General features: G+C 39.2%; 1 protein-coding gene across 1 annotated transcript in view; it reads left to right on the top strand.

Moving 5' to 3' along the window:
* LOC111144745 (ryanodine receptor 2) overlaps nt 1–24,446 on the top strand; it is a 549,385-nt gene that overhangs the window by 14,669 nt on the left and 510,270 nt on the right. Inside the window, 2 exon segments of the mRNA XM_022499183.1 lie at nt 4,131–4,283; nt 10,368–10,562. Coding sequence (XP_022354891.1) covers nt 4,131–4,283; nt 10,368–10,562 — 348 coding nt within the window.

Genomic DNA, 24,446 nt, shown 5'->3' on the forward strand with positions numbered 1-24,446 from the left:
AGGCACATGCTAATGTTGTCCTCGCGGTTCATCAGCTTGCATATGCCATTTTGTGTATGTATTTCAGCCTGACTGTCCACAGCACCGAGCCCCAGATTACTGCTGTATTGGGGAGAAGAGATTAAAAAAAAAGTGCTACTATCCTCTTGCATAAAACCACATACATAGTATGAATAGTCAGGGATGTTAATGAGATATCCTTTAGTTGCCTCTACCAAAAAAAGAGGGAAAAAAAAAGGGAGGAAGCTAGAGATAGTTTACAGAGTAAAAGTGTGAAAGGTAATTGCGATGTTTGAATTTCTACCAGAAGGGAATTCCATCCTCCTCCTTTTGTCTTTCCCACAGAACCATAAAATGCAAGTCCTGGAAGGGACCTGGAAGGATAGTCCGTTCATTTACTGGTGAGGAGCTGAGAACTGAGTGGTCATACTGTAGTGTAAGTGGGATCCTAGCCCTGTGAAGAATAATATTACTCAGGAGGAATATAGATTTTTTTTTTCCCCCAGGCTTCTGCAGGGTTGATTCATTGGTGCTGTCCATGCTTCAGTGGGTTTTGACATACCCTCCGGTTCTCTCTCTGGGGTGTGTGTGTGTGTGTGTGTGTGTGTGTGTGTGAGTGAGAGAGAGAGAGAGAGAGAGAGAGAGAGAGAGAGATTAGGAGTCTTCAGTTTTGCTTCAGTGCCTTTAGTTTTATTGCAAAGCGTATGTCTTTTGGCCAGGAGTCCCGAACTAGTCACCTGTGGAATCTGGTGTGCCTCTAGACTTCCATGTCCTGGTTTCTCTCTTTTTCCAAGACTTGTGACCGTTTTATTGATGTCCAGCTCAGGCTGGACCCTTGAGATTGCTATGTCTGCCCCCAAATCACGTGATAGGAAGCCACAAAAGAGAGTTCTTCGGGCACATGCGGACTATTCATGGCCTCCCTTCCAAAATGCTCACCTCAACCCATTCCTTGGTTTCCAGTCTTTTGGCTGACTCTGTCACTCTTCTTGCCGCCACTGTCGAAGTTGATAGTTAGCTCCATTTCTCATTCATGATTTTGGTGCTGTTAGGAACATCAGTACACATGCTTTCTCATACAAATAAACAAGATTTCTCTCTGGGGAATTTATTTAGGAATGGAAGTGCCAGCTTACAAGGCATGCATTTTCAACGATGCCACATTGTTTCCTAACATGGTTTTTAACCATTTATTCTCCCATCAGACATGTACAAGAGTTTGCATTTTTCCACATTGGTGCCAAAACTTGGTATTGTCAGAACCCCCTCCCCCCCGTAGTCTGGAGAATATAGAGTGGATTTTATTTCCTCGTTAGTCTGTATTTTTCTAATTACTAATGAGATCGAACTTCTTTCTTATTATTCACCATTTGTATTTCATTTTCTGCTGAAATGCTATTGATGCTTCTGCCTATTTTTGTTTTTTTTTTCCTCAGTAACTCTATATATCCTTCATGTATGTTTTTGTTTTTACTATGAATTTCAAATTTCTTCCCATATATTTTGATTTATTGTTTTACTTTATGGTGCCTTTTATTGGCTACCGGTTCTTAATTTTTGTAAAGTTGAATTTCTCAATCTCTTTGTGTTCTTTATGTCTTGCTTGAGAAGTCCTCTTTTATTACAAACTTATACCATATTTACCTGTATTTTCTTCTAAAAGTCAAATAGTTTGCCTTTGCAATTAAATATTTAATTCTTTTTTTTAATTTTAATTTTTATTTATTAGAGAAAGAGGATGAGCAGGGAGGAGGGTAGAGGGAGAAGCACAGTTCTCAATGAGCCCATGGAGCCTGACACGGGGCTTGATCCTAGGACGCTGAGATCATGACCTGAGCCGAAGGCAGATGCTTAGCCAGCTGAGCCACCCAGGTCCCCAGATCTTTAATTCTTAGAATTATTTTTTAGGTATGATAGGATATAGGAATCCAATTTTATTTATTTTTAATAAATTATGAATTTGGGATTTTCTTCACTCTTATGTTAATACAAACTTAACACTCTATAGTAAAGGTACGCTATCTTATATTCTACATTTTTTAGTTGCATTGAGTTATTTTCTGATTAACCTAAGTATTTATAATTATGTTTAGTGCTGTGTAAATGGCAGGAGCCATCTAACTGATCGTCAGGGAAGGACTATTAATGGAGAAAAGGGCCCATTCTCACTCCGTGTATTTTCATGGTTATGTGCAGAGAAATAGCAACATACTAGATTTTCAACAATTTTTACTGCATTCATATTCATAAGTACAAATTTATTGAGGAGCATGTTTTTAATTAATATTGTTTAACTGATATCACTGTAATTTTGTTACAACTTCTTACCAAATTCTGCACTCACCGTTTCTCACAGCATTATCTCTTTATCTTACATCTCTTCAGTCAGAGGTCATTCGACCGAACTAGCATTGTGTTCTTCAGGGAGTGTCTTCCCAGCGTGGTTTTTTTTTTTTCCCCCCCAAAGATTTTATTTATTTATTTGACAGAGAACACAAGTAGGCAGAGAGGCAGGCAGAGAGAGAGGAGGAAGCAGGCTCCCTGCTGAGCAGAGAGCCCGATGCGGGGCTCGATCCCAGGACCCTGAGATCATGACCTGAGCTGAAGGCAGTGGCTTTAACCCACTGAGCCACCCAGGTGCCCCCCAGCGTGGTTTTTCTGTTGGAAGCTCCAACTGAAGCTTGACTTGACTGGGTAAGTGCCTCCTCAGGTGAAGTCTTTAATGTTGATTAAGGAATGAGTGATCATGGAGGAGAGCTCTTCATTCCCAGAGCTGGGAGTGTGTTATGCGTTTTGAGTCTGTATCTGTCTTACAGGTGTTGCTCTATGAGGAGAGGATCTTGGGTGCTTTCTTCACTGATCTGTTTTCAGAGAAGAAATTCTCTGGAATCCTTCCAGAGGGTTATACCTCCTGGTAAATGTCCCCTTGCCTTCTTCTTTAAAGATGATGACTTTTTGCCCTTTTCTTCTACATATGGGAGCTGGAGCTCACCCCAAACCCCTCTACAGTAATGACAGAGATGGACCTCCTCTCTTGTGCAAATTTGCTCATGTTTTTCATTTATCAGTGAAGGCCTTTCCACACTGATTGAAAGCACAGAGTTTCTCTGTCATACAGATTTTTTAGTGTGAATAAGTGTTGGCCTTCTGGCTGATGTCTTCCCCATAATCTTTATATTCATAGACTCTTTCCCCCCTGTGTGGGTTCTCTGGTGTCTCTATAGGGGTGTGCTGAGGCCCAGCGCTCTTCTGTTTTCATCATATTTATAGGATTTCTCTCCACTGTGAAGTCTCTGATGTTATCTAGGGACAGAGTATGCATTACAGGCTGTGCCACAGACATTTCAATGTATTTTTACTGGGTGAATTTAAAAATGTACTTTTTAGGGCTGAATGAGGACTGAAGGCTTTTATACCAAGAATATAGTCATAGAGTATCTCCTTGTCTGAGTTTCCGGGTGGGCATAAAGGTTAAATCCGTAGTTGGAGGCTATTCTGTCTTCATTTTATTTATAGAGTTTCTCTCTAGTGTGACAATTTTATTTTGGTCCAGTTGTACAACCACCATTTCTGAAATAGTAGCTGTCTGGATTTTTTTCATATAATTTGTCAGCAACTCCTGCTACTTCTACCTTAATAATATACTATGTTCAAATTGTTGCGTCTGTAGTAGCATCTCGGCAAACATAGGTGATGACCTGCAATTTGCACGCTTATCATTGGCATAATTTCAGTTGGCGTGTTTGATTAAATGGCATCAGCACCCCAACATCAAGGTTCATATTTCATTTACCAAGATATATCAACTGTGAGGAACCGCATAAAGCACAGATTTCCCTGCTAGCTCTTTATTTTATGAATCGCGGTCAAATACATACCAGATGGACATCATGATCAGTGACCCAGCAGAGTGCTGCTTTCAGAGTCTATGGTGATTGGTCACTGCACCTCTGGGCTCCGTGTCCAACACAGACAACACCTGCGCAGTTGCATTAATTATCTCCTCATCTCCCTGTGATCAAGGCTTCGGGCATTTCCCAAGCATGGGTAAGCGGGATTGGCCAACAAAGATGAAAGTGCAGTAGAGAAAAAATAGGAATGCTGGAAATGAAATTCTGATGGAACATTAGTGGAGTCGTAGAAGCAGTGGGAGTGGGAGTCTGGACAAGGTTGGCCCTTGCAAAAGCATAGACGTGCAGCCAGAGGGCCCGGGTGAAGGCGACCTCGTTGACGTAAATGAGGAATATGGTTGTGACAAAGAGATAGGAGACGTCCCAGAGGAAGTGACACCAGTTAAGAAATTCACATTAAACTCTGAAAATGCTAGAGAGTGATCTAAATGTAGGAGTAAGACCATTTGCCAACACACTGAGGAGATGCTCCTTCCAGAAGGAGAGTTACATAATGAGAAGGATAAGGCAGGCCCTGTTCCGACTGCTCTGGATAAGGGTTTTACAAAGAACAAAACACCTTAATCTCTGTGTTTTTAATGTTTTAGGTTATAGGAGACTAAATATTTGACTTTTTTTCCTTTTTTTGGTACTTTTATAACTGATAGAGTTTTTAATGTTTGGACAAAAATTTTTTAAAGATCATGGAACTGTCATAAACAGTATTTTCGAACATTGCTTGGCATGGTCATTTTTATGGTTGTGCTAATGAGCAAACTGAGAATAGTCCATATTTTTTAAATGAATGCATATAAATTCAGTGCAAGACCAAAAATAGGGGCTTTTTTTTTTTTAAATTGTGTTAACTCATTTGCTCTGATAACCACATGTTTGCTGTAAGAAAAACATATAATAGAGATAACATTTTATTGGGCCATTTGCCAGAAAAGCCAGATGCGATGATGATGTAAAGGATACAAATTTGTGACCACTTACCACAGTTCCTGGAATATAGGAGGCACTCGATAAATGCAGCATGTGTCTGGAATTGGCTCACTTCAGTCCACCTCCAATGCTACACCCTCGTCTGAATATCTTCCTCTCCCCTGAATGGCTGAAGTTGCTCACTTCAGGTCATTGTGCTGCCTCCTTGTCTCCCTGGGTTTAGTACAGCACCCAGTGGCCCCCCATTTCCTCAGCAGAAGCCAAAGATCTGACTCTGGGCTCAAGGCCTTTCATGGTCTAGCCCTACCCATTAGCTTCCACCCTCCTGTCTCTGACTGCTCTGTTCCAGCCACAGGGACATCATCTGTTTCCTTGACCATGCTGGATGCCTTCCTGCCTTGGGGACTTGCTTTGGCCATTCCTCAACCTGCAGTGTCTGTTCTCCTTCCCTGTTTCAAGTCTTGCTTGGAACTCATCCCCTCAATGAGGCCTGGCCATTCTATTCATAATTTCAACCTTCCTACCACAGCAGCACTCTTGATGCCTCTCACACTGTTCCATTTTTTTTCACAGAACTTTAACCTAATTTACAGATCTGTTGTGTTTTTGTTTATTGTCCCTCTTCCCCTACCAGAATGTAGGCATAATGAATTCAGGGATCTTTGATCTCTAAAGTGATTTATCTCAAGTGCTTAGGATCTATCCTATTACATACTAGATCCTCAATAAATATTTATTAAAAGATAAATGAATGTCTGAAAGAAGCTACTGCTGTTGTTTGATAGTTATTTCCCATGTACTATTCCAGCAGACTTGGCAGCATTTGTTCTAGAAATCATGTCTTATTTACTCATCACAGAATTGCCTGGAATGCAGCATTAATCTCTGTTCTAAAGCGTTGTCAGGTCACAGGAAGAGTACAAGAGCATTTAACAAAAGGAATTCCATCCAGCATATATTTATGGAGCATTTACTATATCTGAGTTGGATGGTGTGATTGCCTTGGATTTTAACTGAAGCACTTTTCTCTTGTTCTTTTTAGAGAGAGTGATGTGTATGTGTATGCTTGTGTATGCAGGGGGTGGGGAGGGGCAGAGAGAGAGAGGAGCACAAGAGAAAGAATCCCAAGCGGGCTCTGTGTTTAGTGCAGAGGAGGGGCCCAATCCCATGACCATGAGGTCACGACCTGAACCAAAACCAAAAGTTGGACACCTAACCAACTGAGCCACACAGGCATCCCCAACAGTTATTTTCAGTGGACCCCTGGTTTCCATAGAATTCAATCTGACCCGCTTCACCAATAGCCATAGAATGCAATACATATAGTGAGCTTTTTAAATTGGAGTCAGTTGTGGAAAAATTATTACCTAACCAAGGGAGAAGACAAGTTATGGAAGGTGTAGTCGTGGATAAACATTTCAAAAGACAATCATCATAAGGGTCTAAGAAGAATCCCTGCTGTGATTTGAGGGACTTCCTAATGACCCGAGTGAGGAAGAACATTTCTTGACTTACCAAGAGGATGGTATGTTTGATTTGCTTAGATGGTGTATGGAAAGAGTTGTAACCAAAGTTTTATTATGTTTATGGGGAAATGAGGGACTAGACTAGTGCTCCCTCCCCCCAGTAATCTCATTGATGCTACAGGTGCTTACAATTCATTAAAATTTGTCACAAATATAATAAGATCAGCAATTGTCCTCAAATACTGCCCTATTTCCTGGCTGAATATGACCAGAAAAATCACGTAATGGGATCATACCATGCTAACTTTAATTGGAAAGGTAGGGTCTTACTTTGGCAATTCTAAAAAGCAACTCAATTTTGTCAGTGTGGCAGCACATTTATGAGCAATCCAGAAGTGGATTAAGGTAGTCATTTACTGAGTATGTTACATGTGCCCAGCGCAGTGTTAGGTGCTGTAACTCAATAATGTCATTATGTATTGTTATGTAAAGTGAAGGAATATAGTGGTATAGGAGCTCAAAACAAAGGAACTGAAAAAGCCTTGTGGGTCAGGGAAGGCCCACTTCAGGAATGGATGCTTGAGTTAAGATTTGAAAGATGAATATGTCTTTAACTAGAGGAGGGAGAAAGGGTTTAATAGTATGTGCAAACTCTGGTAGGCGCAGAGGGACGAAGGAAGGTTGGTTGGAGGAAATGTTGGGGTGGTACTGTCTATGCAGAGTGGGTCCTTGTAGACTAGAGGAGTTTTTTGGTCTTTTCCCTTAGGGTAATGGGAAGTCATTAAAACCTAACATTATGGTCAGGTTTATGGGGTGGCCTTGAGGTAAAGCACCACGGGAAGGGAATATGCAGTGTGGAAGACTATTCAGTGGGTTTTGAAGATAAAAACCAAGAGATGACAGTAGCTGGTATTATGAGAAGTTGATGGATTTGGCATAGGATTCACAGGACTTTGGGGAATTGTAAGCCAGAGAGCATTCTCTCTGAAGTGCTATTTATTTTCACAGAGTTCATGAAGTTTCTCCTAGAGTATTTTTTCACAATTAATTTCATTCTAAATTTGTAAAAAACAAACAACAACAACAAAAAAAAAACAAGTACTTCCATTTCTTCCAGTTTGTTTTATATGAAATGGACAATGGTGTAAGTTCCAGTGTTTCGAGGAAAGTTCTGGTATCTTCTTACGCTAGTCATTCCCAGTTGATGAACAGACTTTGAAATTTAAAAAAATAATAATGAAATAATAGAATGTAGGCAGAATAGACTTTTGTAGCATTTTGGCTATGGAATATGATATCTTGAGTTGAATCAAAATTTGTCGCCCTAGGTAATAGACCTAAGACATGGACTCAAAAAACCAAGAATACTGAAAGGTAAATATTTAAGGAAGATTTTAGTTTTTACGGGCTAAGTCTGGAAAAGTGAGGGCCATTGTGTGCATTTTGGCACTCAGGTGCACCAACAGTGCGCACAATTAAAATGGGAAATGAGAGGAGCCTGGACCTCAGGTAGGGTGGCAGAGACTAATTCAGAAGCTTTATGACCCAAGAGATACAATGTATAGCCTTACTATTCTGTTACCTTAACAGAATTAACTCTCTGGAGTCCCAACAGGATGAGGCTGTGCTTATTAGTCTTTGCTCTTGGAATAGAAAAGAGATTTCGTGTGTGTGTGTGTGTGCGTGTGCACACATGCGCGCGCCTGTATCCATATGCACACATGTATATGTTGGCAAAAACCAGATTTACTGCATATGGGTTATAATAAATTAAAAAGCTGCTCATCATGACTTCTCCAATGCATAGTAGTAGGCTCTCAAGCCAGCATGGTTCTGGAGAAAAATGATGCTTCGAGATGAGTGATGAGTTAATTAAAGGGACCTGGCAGGTTTTTATGAGTGGTGTTTGGTCCATCCAATACTCAGTATATTTTACTTTCTGTCAGAAAGGAACCCTCTGCTCTGGAATATACAATCACAATAGCTCCCAGGTAAACTGGAAAAAGCGTGATAAGTGCATCAGGCTCGGTGCTGTCATTCCAAGTGGAATCATGATATTGCACATTGTAGTTAGAGCCTCTCTCCTTGGTGGTGGGGCAGAACGCTCTTGAACTTAATGTTGCTTCGTGGCCAGGCACTCCATCACACAGTGTTGACGCACTGGATTGAAGCGACACTTTGCCCAAGTGAGTTGGTTTTATAAACCTAGTAGGGTAGTTCAGTGTGTTACTTATATCGGTTCCCTTCCCTAATATGGCTGGGATGGACCACATATCAAGGACCATCTCCACGTGTGCTCTTCTTTCTGGTTCTGTCCAAAGTATATGGACTTATTTTAACACGCAGCTACTACTGATGGCCTCCAAGCTCTTACAAGAGACTGCTCACATGTCTCCTGACATCTCTCCCCTTTCTGGGACCCACTGGGGATCTTAGCATCTCAGATCACTGGTTCAAAATCCAGGATCAGCCCTACCCAAGCCCAACAGAAACAGAATCTGCATTTCCCACAGGTGATAGGATCCACATTAAAGACTGAGAAGTACTTTTCTAGCCAGCAAACATAGTAAAAAAAAAAAAAAAAAAAAAAAAAAAGCTGAGCCATCTAGAAGCATCGTGGGGCCAAGGACTCTTAGATTCAGATAAATTAGGTTGGATGATCAGTGCCTAGAGATATGTATAATCAGCTGGCTCTGTGAGCATCAAGTTACCTTGAGTCTCCTTGTCCTCATCTGTATGAGTGTGGATAAGCTCTACATCACGGGATGTGGGGAAGAGTAAATCCGTTAGTGCCAGGACCAATACACACTACACTTCTTGACCAATATGATGTGCCCCCTCTTCTCTTGGGGGTTTCCTCAGTAGCACTGTTGTTGTTGCCTGTCCTATATCTTTTTATTTTCTCTTAATTCTCATTCCCAGACTGTCTTTAATGAGTGCATGAAAGTAATTATTTACTAAGTGGAATTTAGATGGTCTCCAGCATCCAGAGGAGCCCATCTTACCCAAGAGTGCAGTTTGCATGCTCGAGTTAGTTCCAGAGGGGAAATGAGACAAGGTAGTAAAGGACTGGGGGGATTTGGTAAGCCATGGAGCACATCAGCACAATTCGGTTCTTGGTTATTAGGCTGCGTATTTGGAAAACAAAATATATCTTCGATGTTGCAGATTACATAAGCAACAAAAACCCTTCATTATTTTTATTATAGCCATGCTGAACATGAATTAATATTCAGATGTACTCGTTATATGAAAATAATGCCTTTTTTTTTTTTTTTAAAGCGGATGACTTCTTAAGTGTAGCAGTCGAGTGTTCACTGGAAATTAATGAGCACCTGGAGGGAGAGTGGGGAGGGGATTATTAAGAGATCGGACTTTGCCTGTGACTGGTGCTGTAAGTCAGTTATTAGGTATTGCTGCACCATATAGGAAGTGAAGCAAGTACACAATGGCCCTCACTTTTCCAGACTTAGCCCGTAAAAACTAAAATCTTCCTTAAATATTTACCTTTCAGTATTCTTGGTTTTTTGAGTCCATGTCTTAGGTCTATTACCTAGGGCACAAATTTTGATTCAACTCAAGATATCATATTCCATAGCCAAAATGCCACAAAAGTCTATTCTGCCTACATTCTATTATTTCATTATTATTTTTTTAAATTTCAAAGTCTGTTCATCAACTGGGAATGACTAGCGTAAGAAGATACTAGAACTTTCCTTGATGTGTGCCTGCTGTTGGAACCGGGACTGGTCCTGATGACGCTTGATGTCAGATGATTGCTTGGTCATTTTGATGATTAAAACCATGAGCGAGAGTGCTAATGTGGAGATTCTGTAGTTTATCACTCCTCCTGTGGGTTGCGTGTGCGGATCAGTAATGCTAGTGAGGAAACCGTTGACTGCCTGAGTAGTAATCACCTCTTTCTCCTCCTTCCATCCAGTTACCTTTTTTTTTAAACAAGGAAAAATTCTCTAGGGATTGATTCTGTGGAATTTTTTGGGAAGTTGTTTTTACATTTTTAATAGGTGCTAAAATTTTTAATTTTTAATAGGCACTAAAATCCTAGTCTTCTAGGTCTGATTTAGACTGTCTAGGCATATCAAACCTCACTTCCCCTTTCTCTTTGCCTCCCCCTCTGTAGGACGACGAGGTGGTTCTGCAGTGTACCACGACCATCCAGAAAGAGCAACAGAAGCTGTGTTTGGCCGCAGAAGGGTTTGGCAACCGGCTTTGTTTCTTGGAGTCCACTTCAAATTCCAAGGTGGGATAAAGCCTTTCGAGGTCTTCCAAATATTCAGGTTTTATTAGTGGTACTAAAGTTATGTATGGCACTCTGTTGTTGTCTGTGGAATGGATAAACTGAAGGGGATTTGAAAAATGTGCTTATTACCCAGTAAGCAAATTTTTTGTCGAGCCCTTCCTTTTTGCACGCAAGTCAGGTAAGTTTGTTGACAAGAATGAGACTGAGCTCTTATCCCCATGGTGTTTATGTCCTAGTGGAAAAGTAAGCAAGTAAATGAGTGGTATGATTTCGGAACTCAGGGCTATGGAGAAAACAGAATAATGGGGTATAGAGTGATGGGGCAAGGGCTCCCCCTTTCCCAAAAGGTATTTGGGAAAGGTTTTCTGAGGCAGTGCTACATGAGCCATCTGGAATGAAGTGAGAGAGAGTGAGCTGTCCCTAGTCTCTTGGAACATTCCAGAAAGAGGAGCCACATAATGCAGGGGTCCTCAGTTAGTTTCCCTCAACTGGAACTGGTCATGGAGGCCTTCCAGGCCATGGCCAGGAGTGGAGGTATCGCTCTAGGATGAAGGGAGGCCATTGGAACTGGTGAACAGTGCAGTTTGATTTAGCCATTGCTTTGTGACTGGAGGATGTTGAGAGAACAAGCCTGGAAGCAGGGAGATGGAGATCTGGATGGGAGCTGCTGGTTCTTCAGACTACAGTGATGGTGGGGGATCTGGGGGGTATTGACAACATGCCTTGCCAATGTGCTGAAGGATCAGACCATGTGGACAAAGGGAAAGAGGAAGATGTCTGATGGGTGGAAAGTCAACCAGAAATCAGTCCGTGTTGTCATCCTTTGTGCAGTACTTTCTGGTCTCCGGAGTCCTCGGACAGGCAGTCTCATTCAGCTGCTGCAGTAAGAGTGTGACAGTAAGAACCACTGTACACATGGGGACATAGGAAGCAAATAGAGGTCAGGTGCTGTGCCTAATATGGTTAATGGGACTCGAAGCCACAGTGTTAGCATTGGTTTTCCATGCTTACATCTCGGCCTGCTGGCTGCAAATCCCTGACTCTTTCCTTGATACCACAGTATCTCTTCGGTTATTCTGTGAAACTATGCTGAGCAATGTATACATAGGATTCATTTATTATAATTCCATGCCAAGTAACATGATTCACCTTATAATAGTGGGTGGCAAAACATTATGTGTTTTATAGCCCTGCCTAGATTTATTTTTGATTCGACAAGTGTTGATTGAGCGTTCTCTTTGTACAAATTACGATATTAGGTGTTAGTTGTGAAAAGTATTCTTAAGAGGACAATATTAAGCATTTTAACATAGAGCACATTCCCCCGTGGTTCCTGAGATTCTGTGGTGCGTAGAACCAGGCACACCGTTTAGCTAGCTGGTGTTGGGTTTTCACATTATGGTGAATGCTGTGTTGGCTATTGTTCTCTCGTTCCTGTACTATAAGAGGGGGTCTCCGTGTTAAAAATGAATGCTCCTGATTCGTGGTAGGCATTTCATGTGGCACTGAAGGCACTGACGAGGGCTAGGCATCCATTTAAGCTGGTTCCTTCCTGGGAGGAATACTTGACACTCTCATTGTTAACTCATGATGAGCTAGTGAACCAACCATTTGGACCATTTTTGTTGTCATCCTCTTGTATTCTTTTTCGGCGTCTTTGAAAATGTGCGTGTGGAATGAGATATGGGGATTGTTTTTTTTTTTTTTTTAGTTTTTTATTTTTTCATCATAACAGTATTCATTATTTTTGCACCACACCCAGTGCTCCATGCAATCCATGCCCTCCTTAATACCAACCACCTGGATCCCCCAACCTCCCACTCCCCGCCCCTTCAAAACCCTCAGATTGTTTTTCAGAGTCCATAGTCTCTCATGGTTCACCTCCCCTTCCAATTTCCCTCAACTCCCTTCTCCTCTCCATCTCCCCATGTCCTCCATGTTATTTGTTATGCTCCATGGGGATTGTTTTTATCAAACATAGAATGAATAGCAGTTGATGTCCAGTAAGCCTATTGGAACTTTTTTTTTTTTTTGGTAAGTACTTACAACATAAATACACTCTTACTTGAAAACCCCCTACTGTGTCATTGTGTGACACCCCCCCCCACCCCCGGTATTTCCACGTGCCTTTGTTATGTCCTTCCTGTACTTCTCAGCTGGCTGAAATGCTGCTTGTCTTTCAAAGCCTATTTCAAATAGTCCTTCTTCTGGGTTGCTTCTGTTCAAGGTCCCTGAGTTCTGTTCTCTGTGTTGTTTGTTGTGTACTTTGTTAATACTTCTGTTATGTTGCCAGGTGGGCTTACTTCTGTATAATCCACACCAGCTTCTCACCTGCTCTCAGATACCTACACCAGCTTCTGAATTCCCTGAGGAGCAGAGCATAGCTCACTTAATTTCTTCTCTCTTATTGCTTAGTACCGGGCACAGTGCCTTGAACCCAGTAAGTCATCCCCAAAATTAAGGAGACCCTTAGGTTTGAAAGGGGACCACTACTCTTAGCCCAATTATATCTTTTATAGACTTTGAATTGTTTTATAATTAGTGTCAAAACTCGATCTCATTCATGTTTAAAATATGTAAACCGAGGTCCAGCTGTGTTTCGCACAGATACTTGTGGATTCGATTTCCATTGGTGGAAAATGGGAGATGGTCCTTCTTTTCCTGCCTCTCAATTTTGTTGTCTCCTGCATTTATTAAAAAGATGGAGAGAATTAGAATTGTTGGTGGTGGTGAGTGGTCTTAAGACATTAAGACACGTCTTAAGCTACAGAATCTTTTTTTTTTTTTTTTAAAGATTTTATTTATCTATCTGACAGAGATCACAAGCAGGCAGAGAGGCAGGCAGAGAGAGAGGAGGAAGCAGGCTCCCTGCTGAGCAGAGAGCCCGATGCGGGGCTCGATCCCAGGATCCTGAGATCATGACTTGAGCCGAAGGCAGCGGCTTAACCCACTGAGCCACCCAGGAGCCCCAACTACAGAATCTTTTAATCGAAGGCAGGACTAACTTTCTTAGAAGACTGTTTCATGTTCCTGGACATCTCTTCATGCTGATTTCTGCCTGAAAGAGGATGGTTCATAACTCCAGCATAGGTTTTCCTGCAGAACATGTAAACATCAAATCTGATGATATCTTTCAGTTAGTCATTTGTAAATTATAATCGTGGATACTTCACATTCTTTATATGAATGCCTTTTCATTTTCTGTCTTTTACGATTGAGATGTAGGGCTTTTGCTTTTAGAAACCTAGTCACTTGTTATAACTAAATGTTTGAGAGAAAATGAGAAGTTATCATATAGAGGCATAGATTTTCATCTCCGCCAATCTTGACATAAAAGCAGGCAGAGCTCGGAAGATAGCAGAACCCCCCCCCCCCCCCGCAACACACACACATACAACGTATGATCTAGAATAAACTAGATGACATGTTATCCCCACACAGGGTATATAGATGTATACTGAAGGAAGTGGAGGAAAGGCAACCTGGTTTCTTTTGTGTCCAGAAACTTGCTACACGGACTCCCGGGGTACATGGTGGGCCAGTGCGGAAAAAGCAGCTGAAATGAGAAGGGGATGAGGGAGACATGGTAAAGATGAACCAATATTTCCGGAGCAGTCTCGGCCTACAACTTTGGAAACGAACCTTTTAAATCTAGATTGTATCTAGATTCAAATGTAGATATGCCTGCAAAATTAGCAAGACAGGAAACAACGTGTGTTGGAGAGGATGTGGAGAAAGGGGAACCCTCTTACACTGTTGGTGGGAATGCAAGTTGGTGCAGCCACTTTGGAAAACAGTGTGGAGATTCCTTAAGAAATTAAAAATAGAGCTTCCCTCTTACTCTGCAATTGCACTACTGGGTATTTACCCCAAAGATACAGATATGGTGAAAAGAAGGGCCATCTATACCCCAATGTTCATAGCAGCAATGGCCACGGTCACCAAACTGTGGAAGGAACCAAGATGCCCTTCAACAGATGAATGGATAAGGAAGATGTGGTCCATATACACTATGGAGTATTATGCCTCCATCCGAAAGGATGAATACCCAACTTTTGTATCAACATGGACGGGACTGGAAGAGATTATGCTGAGTGAAATAAGTCAAGCAGAGAGAGTCAAGTATCATATGGTTTCACTTACTTGTGGAGCATAACAAATAACATGGAGGACATGGGGAGATGGAGAGGAGAAGGGAGTTGAGGGAAATTGGAAGGGGAGATGAACCATGAGAGACTATGGACTCTGAAAAACAATCTGAGGGTTTTGAAGGGGCAGGGGGTGGGAGGTTGGGGGAGCCAGGTGGTGGGTATTATGGAGGGTATGTATTGCATGGAGCACTGGGTGTGGTGCATAAACAATGAATTCTGTTACACTGAAAAGAAATCAGTAATTTTAAAAAATGTAGATAGGCCTGGATTTGAGGAGAAAAGATTGAGAATCAAGTATGGATTGAGTAGGGGCAAAGGATAGAGAAGTACCAGGTAAAACAGGGGAAGGGAAATAGGGCCAACGGATCTCATAAAAGAATCATTGTGTTTTGAATACTGGGTGAAAACAAAAGAAGAAGTTACTCGATAGCCACGTAGCTACAGAAGCTATGTTGACCCACCCTCCTTTTCTATGAGAAAGCTCCTTCCAGTTTATCTACTATGTCTTTATTGCCTGTAGATAGAATTCTGCTCCTGCTTGGTGTCTTTTTATTTTATATAAATATATACCTATGTATACTGCACATATATATTATATATACATAATTATACCATGTTCTATACATAATTGTATAATATATAAAACCATTATATATACATATATAATTACATAAATTATGTGTAATATATATTTTACATACTACATATAATGGTACTATACATGTAGACATATAATTATACTATGTATAAAACCATTATGTATACATATATAATTATATGTAATTGTGTGTAACTTATGTGTAATAATGAAGTAATCTAATTTATATTTATCTACATAATTATTTGAAGTTATCTTTTACATATAATTTATATATGTATATAGAATTTTATATGTCAAAGAGACAATAAGGAGCATAATAATGTTATAGGGACTACAGGTCCACCAGACTTAAAACTGTTACATGATGTTCCAGAATGAACTAAAATTCAGTGAAGAGAGGTGCTTTGAGGGAGCAGCATAGATTATAAACTCAGAAATAAGGTGAGTGGAGAAGAGAAAGATTTGAAAAGACCTGAAAGATGATAGGATGAAATTTTAAGTCACAGAGAAACTAACTTTAGAAATGGAGACTAAACTAGAAAGGACATGAGAACATATAAACCATGGGTAATGCCTTAAGAATGAAAGAAAATGGGGCTCCTGGGTGGCTCAGTGGGTTAAGCCGCTGCCTTCGGCTCAGGTCATGATCTCGGGGTCCCGGGATCGAGTCCCGCATCGGGCTCTCTGCTCGGCAGGGAGCCTGCTTCCCTCTCTCTCTCTCACTCTCTGCCTGCCTCTCCGTCTACTTGTGATCTCTCTCTGTCAAATAAATAAATAAAATCTTAAAAAAAAAATGAAAGAAAATGGAAAAGTGAAAACCTGTTTAAAAAAAAAAAATATATATATATAATATAATATCTCCAAAGGAAATGAAGAGATAAAACCATGTGGGAGACTTCCAAGTTCCTATCCAGCATGTAAGATGCTTGGAGGTCATCACTCTGTCCTAACAAGTAAAAAGTTGGGCAAAGTGAGAAATGAACAGCCCTTCTTAGATCCATGAGACAACCACATCACAGGACACACTTGTACCCCCAAATCAGAGAGACTGACAGGCGGGCGCAGAGAATTCCAGCTCCTGTGAGCAGGAACCCATGCTGGGTGGGAAAACCTGAACTGGAACTGACGAGTTGCTGGAGGCTCAGTGTGGACAACTCTTAAGACTTAGAAATTCCACGGGGATCCAGTTATGCAGGGGCTCCACGCTTCTGGGGTTTTTACCTCTTGGGGTTCTACCAGGTTCTCACAGTGAATACTGGAGAAAAATTCCCTTGTGCTTCTGTCAGGGAGAGGGCAGAAGAATCACTTTGAAATAATCCAGAGTATTACGTTCTTAACAAGGTCTGCCCTCCAGAGACACTATTTTGCCAGAACTCAACCTGCTGGGCTTGTATCATAACTAACCTAACCTGGGGAAGGGAAATAGCCAACTCCAGCCAACTCTTTTCATCCTGTCCCACCTAAGGGGAGGACACTGAGAAATGTGTGAAGTTTGCAGTCCAGAGGCACAGGCTCACTGGGAGACTGAGACTTAATAGAACCATCAAACACTTCCTCCTCCCACACCTTACCATCATTTTACTGAAGGCTTGTGTACGGCAATTCCCTTTACCCAAAACATCTTGTGTGGCTATCAAGGAGAAGGCAAGAAACACAGTTGGAAGAGACAGATCAGGGATTAGAATCAGACTCAGATATGGCAGCAGTGTGGGAATTATCAAACCAGGAATTTAAAACAACTATGATTAATATGCTAAAGACTCCACTTCATAAAACAGGCAGCCTACAAGAACAGATGGGCAATGTAAGCAGCGGTGGAATTCAGAGAAAGAAACAAGAAATGGTAGAGAACAAAAACACTGACAGAAATTAAGAATGCCTTTGATGGCTTATTATTAGACTGGACTTGGCAGAACAAAGAATCTGTGAGTTTGAGGATATCTCCATAGAAACCTCCAAAACTGAAAAGTAAAGGGAAAAAAAAAAAAAGGATTGGAAAAAAAAAAAAAAAAAAAAATTTGGGAATTTGAGGAAAACTCCAAAAAAACCCCCAAAAAAGAAAAGAAAAGGAAAAAAAAAAAAAAGGATTGGAATAAGAAAAAAAAAAGAATATTCAGGAACTGTAGGACAACTACCAAAGAGCTCTAGAAACATGAAGAAAGGAATAGAAGAAATAGTTGAAACAATAATGACCAATAATTTCTGCAAGTTGATGTCCAACGTCTAACCACAGATCCAGGAAGTTAAGACAATACCAAGAAGAATGAATGCAAATCCCCACTACATGTAGGTATATCATTTTCTAGGTACAGAAAATTAAACAAAAAACCTTGAAAGAAGCTGGAGAAAAAAAAATCTTACCTATAAGAGAGCAAAGATAAGAATTATATCCAATTTTTTAGAAATCCTGCAAGCAAGAAGAGAGTAAAATACTTAAAATGTTGGGAGGGAAAAGCTACCAAGTTAGAATTCTGTTTCCTGTAAAACTGTCCTTTAGGAGTAAAGGAGAAATGACTTTCTCAGACAAACAAAAAGAAATTTGTTGCCAGTAGACCTGGCTTATAGGAAGTGTTAAAAAAAGCTTTTGAGCAAGAAGGAAAGCTCAGAAACTTGAGTTTACATAAAGGAAGGAAGGAAGCATTGGTGAAGGTAAAAATTAAAGGTTTTTATTTTTCTTATTCTTAATTGATATAACAAGCAAAAGTTTGCTCAGAGTACCAACAGCAACACTCTCTTTGCCTATGTATGCTTAGGTATAAGTGAAATGAATAACAGCAGTGCTACAAAGGATGAGAGGGATGAATTAGGATTATTTTGTTATAAGGTATGTCCACTCTCCATGGCACGTGAGTGTAATGTTATTTGAAAGTGGATTTAGATTAGTTGTAAATGTATATTACAGATGCTAAAAAAACCACTTAAAAAAAAAAGTATAACCTATATATGAAGGAGAGAAAATAAAATCATATGAAATGTTCACCTAAGCCACTAAAGGCAGGAAAAGAGTGGAAGACATAAGTGGAAACAAAGAATAAGGGGGCAACAAATAGAAAACAGAAATGAATATGGTAGATCTTAATTCACTTATAACAATAATTACTTTGAACCTTAGTGGTTTAAATGCACCAATTAAGAGACTGTCAGACTGGATAAAAAATGACACCTAACTATTTCTTGCCTATAAGAAACTCACCTCAAATATAAAGACACATAGGTTAAAAGCAAATGGATAGAGAAAGATATATCATGCTAATAATAATTTTTAAAAAGTAGGAATAGCAGGAAAGTTATCAGGGATAAAGACTGGCATTACACGATTACAAAGGAATCAGCTCTCATAACAATCCTTAACATGTATGGGCCTAACAACAGCATCAAAGGAAAAATAAATGAATCCACGGTCTCAATTGGAGACTTCAACACCCATTTATGAGAAATGGGGAAATCTAAAAGGCAGAATATTAGCAAGGGAATAGTTGAACTATGCAACATTTTCAATCAACTGGATATAATGGGCAAGTGTGGTTTACTTCATCCAGCAATAACAGAATACACATTTTTCTCAAGCTCATATGGACTCATTCACCAAGATAGACCATATTCTGGGCCATAACCTATAACTTAACAAATTTAAAAGGACAGAAATCATAAAGTATCTGGTCTCAGACAACGACTGAATTTAAATAGAAAGGTGGAAAATGTTTAAGTACTTGGAGGTTAACATGGTTAATAAATCTAAGATTAACTAGAAAAATACTTTGAACTATATGAAAATAAAAACACAACTTATCAAAATTTGAGATGCAGCAAAAGCAATGCTTGTGGGGGGTGGGGGAATGAAAAGTACAGAGTGCATCTATTAAAAATGAGGAAGGTCTAAAGTCAATAATCTAAACTTCTACCTTATGAAACTAGAAAGAGAAGAACAAATTAAATCCAAAGTAAACAGAAGAAAAGAAAAATAATTATGGCAGAATTCAATGAAATTGAAAACAGAAAATCAAAATCGATAAAAATATTTCTTTGAAAAGATCAATAAAATTCATAAGCTTCTAGCCAGTCTAGTTAAGAAAAAAATATAAATTACTAACATCAGAAATAAGAGACATCACTATAGATCCCACAAACATTAAGTAGTTAATAAAGCAATACTAGAAATAATTCTGTACCCACGATTTTTTAAACTAGGTGAAATGGATGAATTCTTTGAAAGACACAATCTGCCAAAATGCACACAAGATACTGACAATTTGAATAGGCTTTTAGATATTAAATTGAAACAGCAGTTAATAACTTTCTATACTAAAGGTGGCAGGCCCAGGTGGATTCACTTGTGAATGCTATCAAACATTTAAAGAAGAAATTATATAGGTTAGCTATAATCTTTCAGAAGATACAAGCCAAAGAAATACTTCTTTACTTATTCTCTGGGGCCAAGATTACTCTTAAATCAAAACCTGGAAATACAAGACCAAAAAAAAAAAACCCACCAAAAACCCACCAAAAACAAAATAACAAAGAAATACAGACCAATACCTCTTATAAACATTAATGTAAATAAAATTATTTACAAATGAAATCCAACAGTGTATAAAAAGAATTACACATCATGACCACAGAATTTATTATCCTAGGTAAGCAAGGCTCATTCAAATTAAAAATTCAACTACTATAATCTATCACATCACCTGAGAAAGGAAAAATCATAGGATCATATTATTAAGTACAGAAATAGCATTTAACAAAACCCAACATCCATTCATGATAAAAACTCTCAGTAAACTATGAATGGGAGGAACTTTCTCAACTTCATGAAGACTACAGAAAATCTACAGCTAGCATCTTAGTATTGAGAAGCTTTCAGTTTTCACACTAAGATCAGAAACAAGCCAAAGATGTTAGCTTTCACCACTGATGTTCAACATTTTGTTGAAAGACTTAGCAAATGCAATAAGATAAGAAAGAGAAGGGGCACCTGGGTGACTTGGTCAGTTAAGTGTCTGCCTTTGGCTTAGGTCATGATCCCAGGGTCTGGGATCAAGCCCTGTCTTGGGCTCCTTGCTCAGCAGGGAAACCAGCTTCTCCCTCTCTCTCTGTCCCTCTGCCCCTCCCCCTGCTTGTGCTCCGTGGCTTGGTCTCTCTTTCAAATAAATCTTTAAAAAATACACACAATACCATTTATCTTAGAATGGAAAAAAAAATAACTTACTTGTAAACCTAAGAAAATATTATAAGATCTATAAGATAAAAACTATGAAAATTAGGTGAAAGATACAAAGCAGAACTAGCTAGATGGAGAGATATTCTATGTTCATGAATAGGAAGACTCAGTATTAGCAAAATGTTCTGTCAGACTCGATCTGTAGATAACGCAATGCCTGTCAAAATCTCAGCAAGTTATTCAGCAGATATTGACAGACTGTTTATGAAGTTTATTTGGAGCATCCAAAGACCCAGAATAGACAACATAATATTGAAGGAGAAAACAACGTTTTCTTAAAAAGCTACAGTATTAAGGACAGTGTGGTATTAGTGAAAAAATATACCAGTTGATTAGTGAAACAGAATAGAGAGTCCAGAAATAGACTCACAAATAGTCAACTGATTTTTGTCAAATGAACAAAAGGAAGACAAGGCAACAAAAGTAAGCTTTCCAACAAGTGGTACAGGAATAATTGGACATTTTAATGCAAAAAAAAAAAAAAAAAAGGAAAAAAAAAAAGAATCTAGACAGACATTATGCCCTTCACAAAAATTAATTGAAAATGGATCACAGACTTTAAAATGCAAAATTGTAAAATCCTGGAAAATAACGTAGTAGAAAATCTAGATAATGTTGTATGGTGAAGATGTTTTAGATAAAACCCATGAAAGCTCATTCAAATTAGAAACCTGTACTCTGGGGAAGACAATGTTAAATGAATGAGAAGATGAGCCTCAGACTGGGAGAAGAAACTCACAAAAGACACATTTGGTAAAGGACCGTTAGCTACAACATCGAAAGAACTCTTAAAAATCAAAAGAAAGAAAACAAACTGATTAACAAATGGACCAAAAACCTTAGAAAGCACCTTGCCAAAGAAGGTATCTACATGACAAATCAGCACATGAAAAAATGCGTGTGATACGTCATCAGGGCAATGCAAATAGAAATGGATACCACTAGACCTATTGGAATGGCCAGATTTGGGCGCCTGGGTGGCTCAATGGGTTAAACCACTACCTTCAGCTCAGGTCATGATCTCAGGGTCCTGGGATCGAGTCCTGCATTGGGCTCTCTGCTTGGCGGGGAGCCTGCTTCCCTCTCTCTCTCTCTCTGCCTGCCTGTCTACTTGTGATCTCTCTCTCTGTGTCAAATAAATAAATAAATAAAATCTTAAAAAAAAAAAAAAAAAAGAATGGCCAGATTCCAGAACTGGAAACACCGAATGCTGGTGAGGATGTGGAGCAGCAGGAATTCTCATTTGTGACCTGTGAGGGTGAATGGGTCAGCCATTTTGAAAACTATATTTTTATCATGATCCCCTGATTGTGCTGCTTTGTATTTACCCAAAGGCATTGAAAACGTACGTCCACACAGAAACTTGCATGTGGATGTTTATAGAAGCTTTATTCATAATTGCCAAAACTTGGAAGCAATCAAGATATCCTTCATTAAAGAATGGATAAATTGTGGTCTATACAGATGATGGAGTATTATTTATCATTAAAAAAAAAGTGAGCTATCAAGCCATAAAAGGACATGGAGAAAATTTAAATATGTACTAATGAGTGAAAGAGGCCAGTCTGAAAAGGCTATGAACCATGTGATTCTTGCTATATGACATTCTGGAACTGAAAGAACTCTAGAGACCATGAACAAAATCAGTGGTTGCCAAGGGTTAGGGAGGACAGAAAGGATGAAAAGGTGGAACTTGGAGGATTTTTAGACCAGCAAATCTCTTCTGTATGATGATATAATGATGGATGCATGCCATTATATATTTGTCAGAAAGATATACAGCACTAAGAGTAAAACCATAGTTGTATGGACTTTGGGCAATTTAGATGTGTCAGTGTATGTTCATGTGTCCTAACAAATGTACCACGATGGTGGGGAACATTCATAATGGGGACGGCTATGCAGACGTACAGGCAGAGAATGTATGGGAAAATCTCTGTGCCTTCCATGCAGTTTTGTTGTGAACCTAAATTAGTAAAAGATAATCTATTTACAGGGGTGCCTGGGTGGCTCAGCTGGTTGAGCATCTGACTCTTGATCCTCAGGGTTTTGAGTTCAAGCCTTGTGTTGGGCTCCGTGCTGTGCGTGGAGCCTACTTAAAGGAAAAAAAAAAAAAAAAGAAAAAAAGACTTTTTTTTTTTTTTTTTTTTACTTTTATCCAACATGTTCTGTTGTTCTCCTTTATAGATAAAAGTTTAAAAAAAAGGGTCTTTTTTTCTTTTTTCCTATAAAGGAGAACAACAGAATGTATTAGAAGAACATCTGATGTATTTATAATAAAAGACCGTGGGAGGAATACCAAAGCTCAGGAACACTTGCTTGAAACTACACATTGAAAATGCGTAGTGTATACTTTGGAAAACCAACTTCTTAGCTGGCCAAGACAGATAATCTAGTAAAGTATATTCATTAAAGGTAAAGAAAAAAAAATCTGTTGAATCCGGGCCAAAAGGCAAATCACTTTTAAAGGAAAGGAGGTCGTGTTGTCATTAGATTTTATAACCCGATGCTTTATGCCAAGTGAAAATGGAGTAATATATTAAGAAACTCAAAGGAATTCTGAGTCAAGTATCCCAGCCAAACTGACTTTTCATGTAAAAGCCAGAAACAATTATGAATGTGAAACAATTTAGGGATATTGTTTCCGTGAGCCCTTCTTTAGGAATTTACTGGACAGTGAGCTTCAGTAGAGACTCTGGCAGGAGGACTGGTTGGAACCAAGCAATGCACATTTATTTACGTTGTTGAGACTCATGATGATTTTGAAGGAGAGAGCATCATGCAGAGTGGGTCTATGCCCAACACTGTGAAGTTGGTAAATTACCAAAAATGGGAGAAGAGTGGGAAGAGTTTAAAAAAAAAGCGTTCATATAAATAACTGTAAGTGTACTTGACTGACCTGTTAAAGACAAAGAACTTAAGATTTTGAATTAACAAAGCCAAATATGATGTTATATCTACTGAAACAGATACAGAACATACAAATAAAAGGATGGACGAGGGTATACTAAGAAACACAAGTAAAAATAGAGTGGGTTTCTCAAACTCATTATTGGGTAAGGCATAATCCAGACCAAAAACATTGAAAAGAGACAAAGCAGGACATTTAATAATTTTAAGGGGTATACTTCTCAGTAAAGATTACATAGGTATATGCACCCAATAGCAGAAACCACTTCCTTAAGCCAAAAATTACAGACACCAAGAGAACAGAGTACAAATAAAATAGGCACTCTAACATACTTCAGGTAGAAAAAAATGAGTAAAATGCTTAGTATAAAAACTCAGTGAGATTGACCTTATAAAGACATGTCAAGACCTAAACCTCAGAGTATATATTTTTAAAAGGTTCATATAAAACATTAAAGAATATTGACCACATTTTAGGTCACACACACACAGAGTAAATTCCAAAGAGCAGCAATAATATAAACATAAGTCTAAAGAAATAAAACTAAAAATTAAAAAAAAAAAAAAAAAAAGCCAGGGGTACCTGGGTGGCTCAGTGGGTTAAGCCTCTGCCTTTGGCTCGGGTCATGGTCTCGTCCTGGGATCGAGCCCTGCATTAGGTTCTCTGCTCGTCGGGGAGCCTGCTTCCCCCTCTTTCTGCCTGCCTCTCTGCCTACTTGTGATCTCTGTCAAATAAATAAATAAAATCTTAAAAAAAAAAAAAGCCAAAACCCCACAAAAGTCCCTTCTACCTAAGGATTAAGAAGTCACACTATTAAATAAGTGTTGAGTGAACGTAGAAGTATCAAATAAAATTGAAGGATTTCTTGCATTTAGTGAGAATGAAAACGTGGTGTAGAATATGTGGGACACAGCTATGGAAGTCATGAGAATAGAGATTTTAGCATTAAATGTATATATCAATAAAAATTAAAAAATGAATTAATCACATTAAAAACTAG

This window comes from Enhydra lutris, unplaced genomic scaffold (assembly GCF_002288905.1).
Source record: "Enhydra lutris kenyoni isolate GAN:26980312 unplaced genomic scaffold, ASM228890v2 scaffoldscaffold12, whole genome shotgun sequence".
Taxonomy (NCBI): Eukaryota; Metazoa; Chordata; class Mammalia; order Carnivora; family Mustelidae; genus Enhydra; species Enhydra lutris.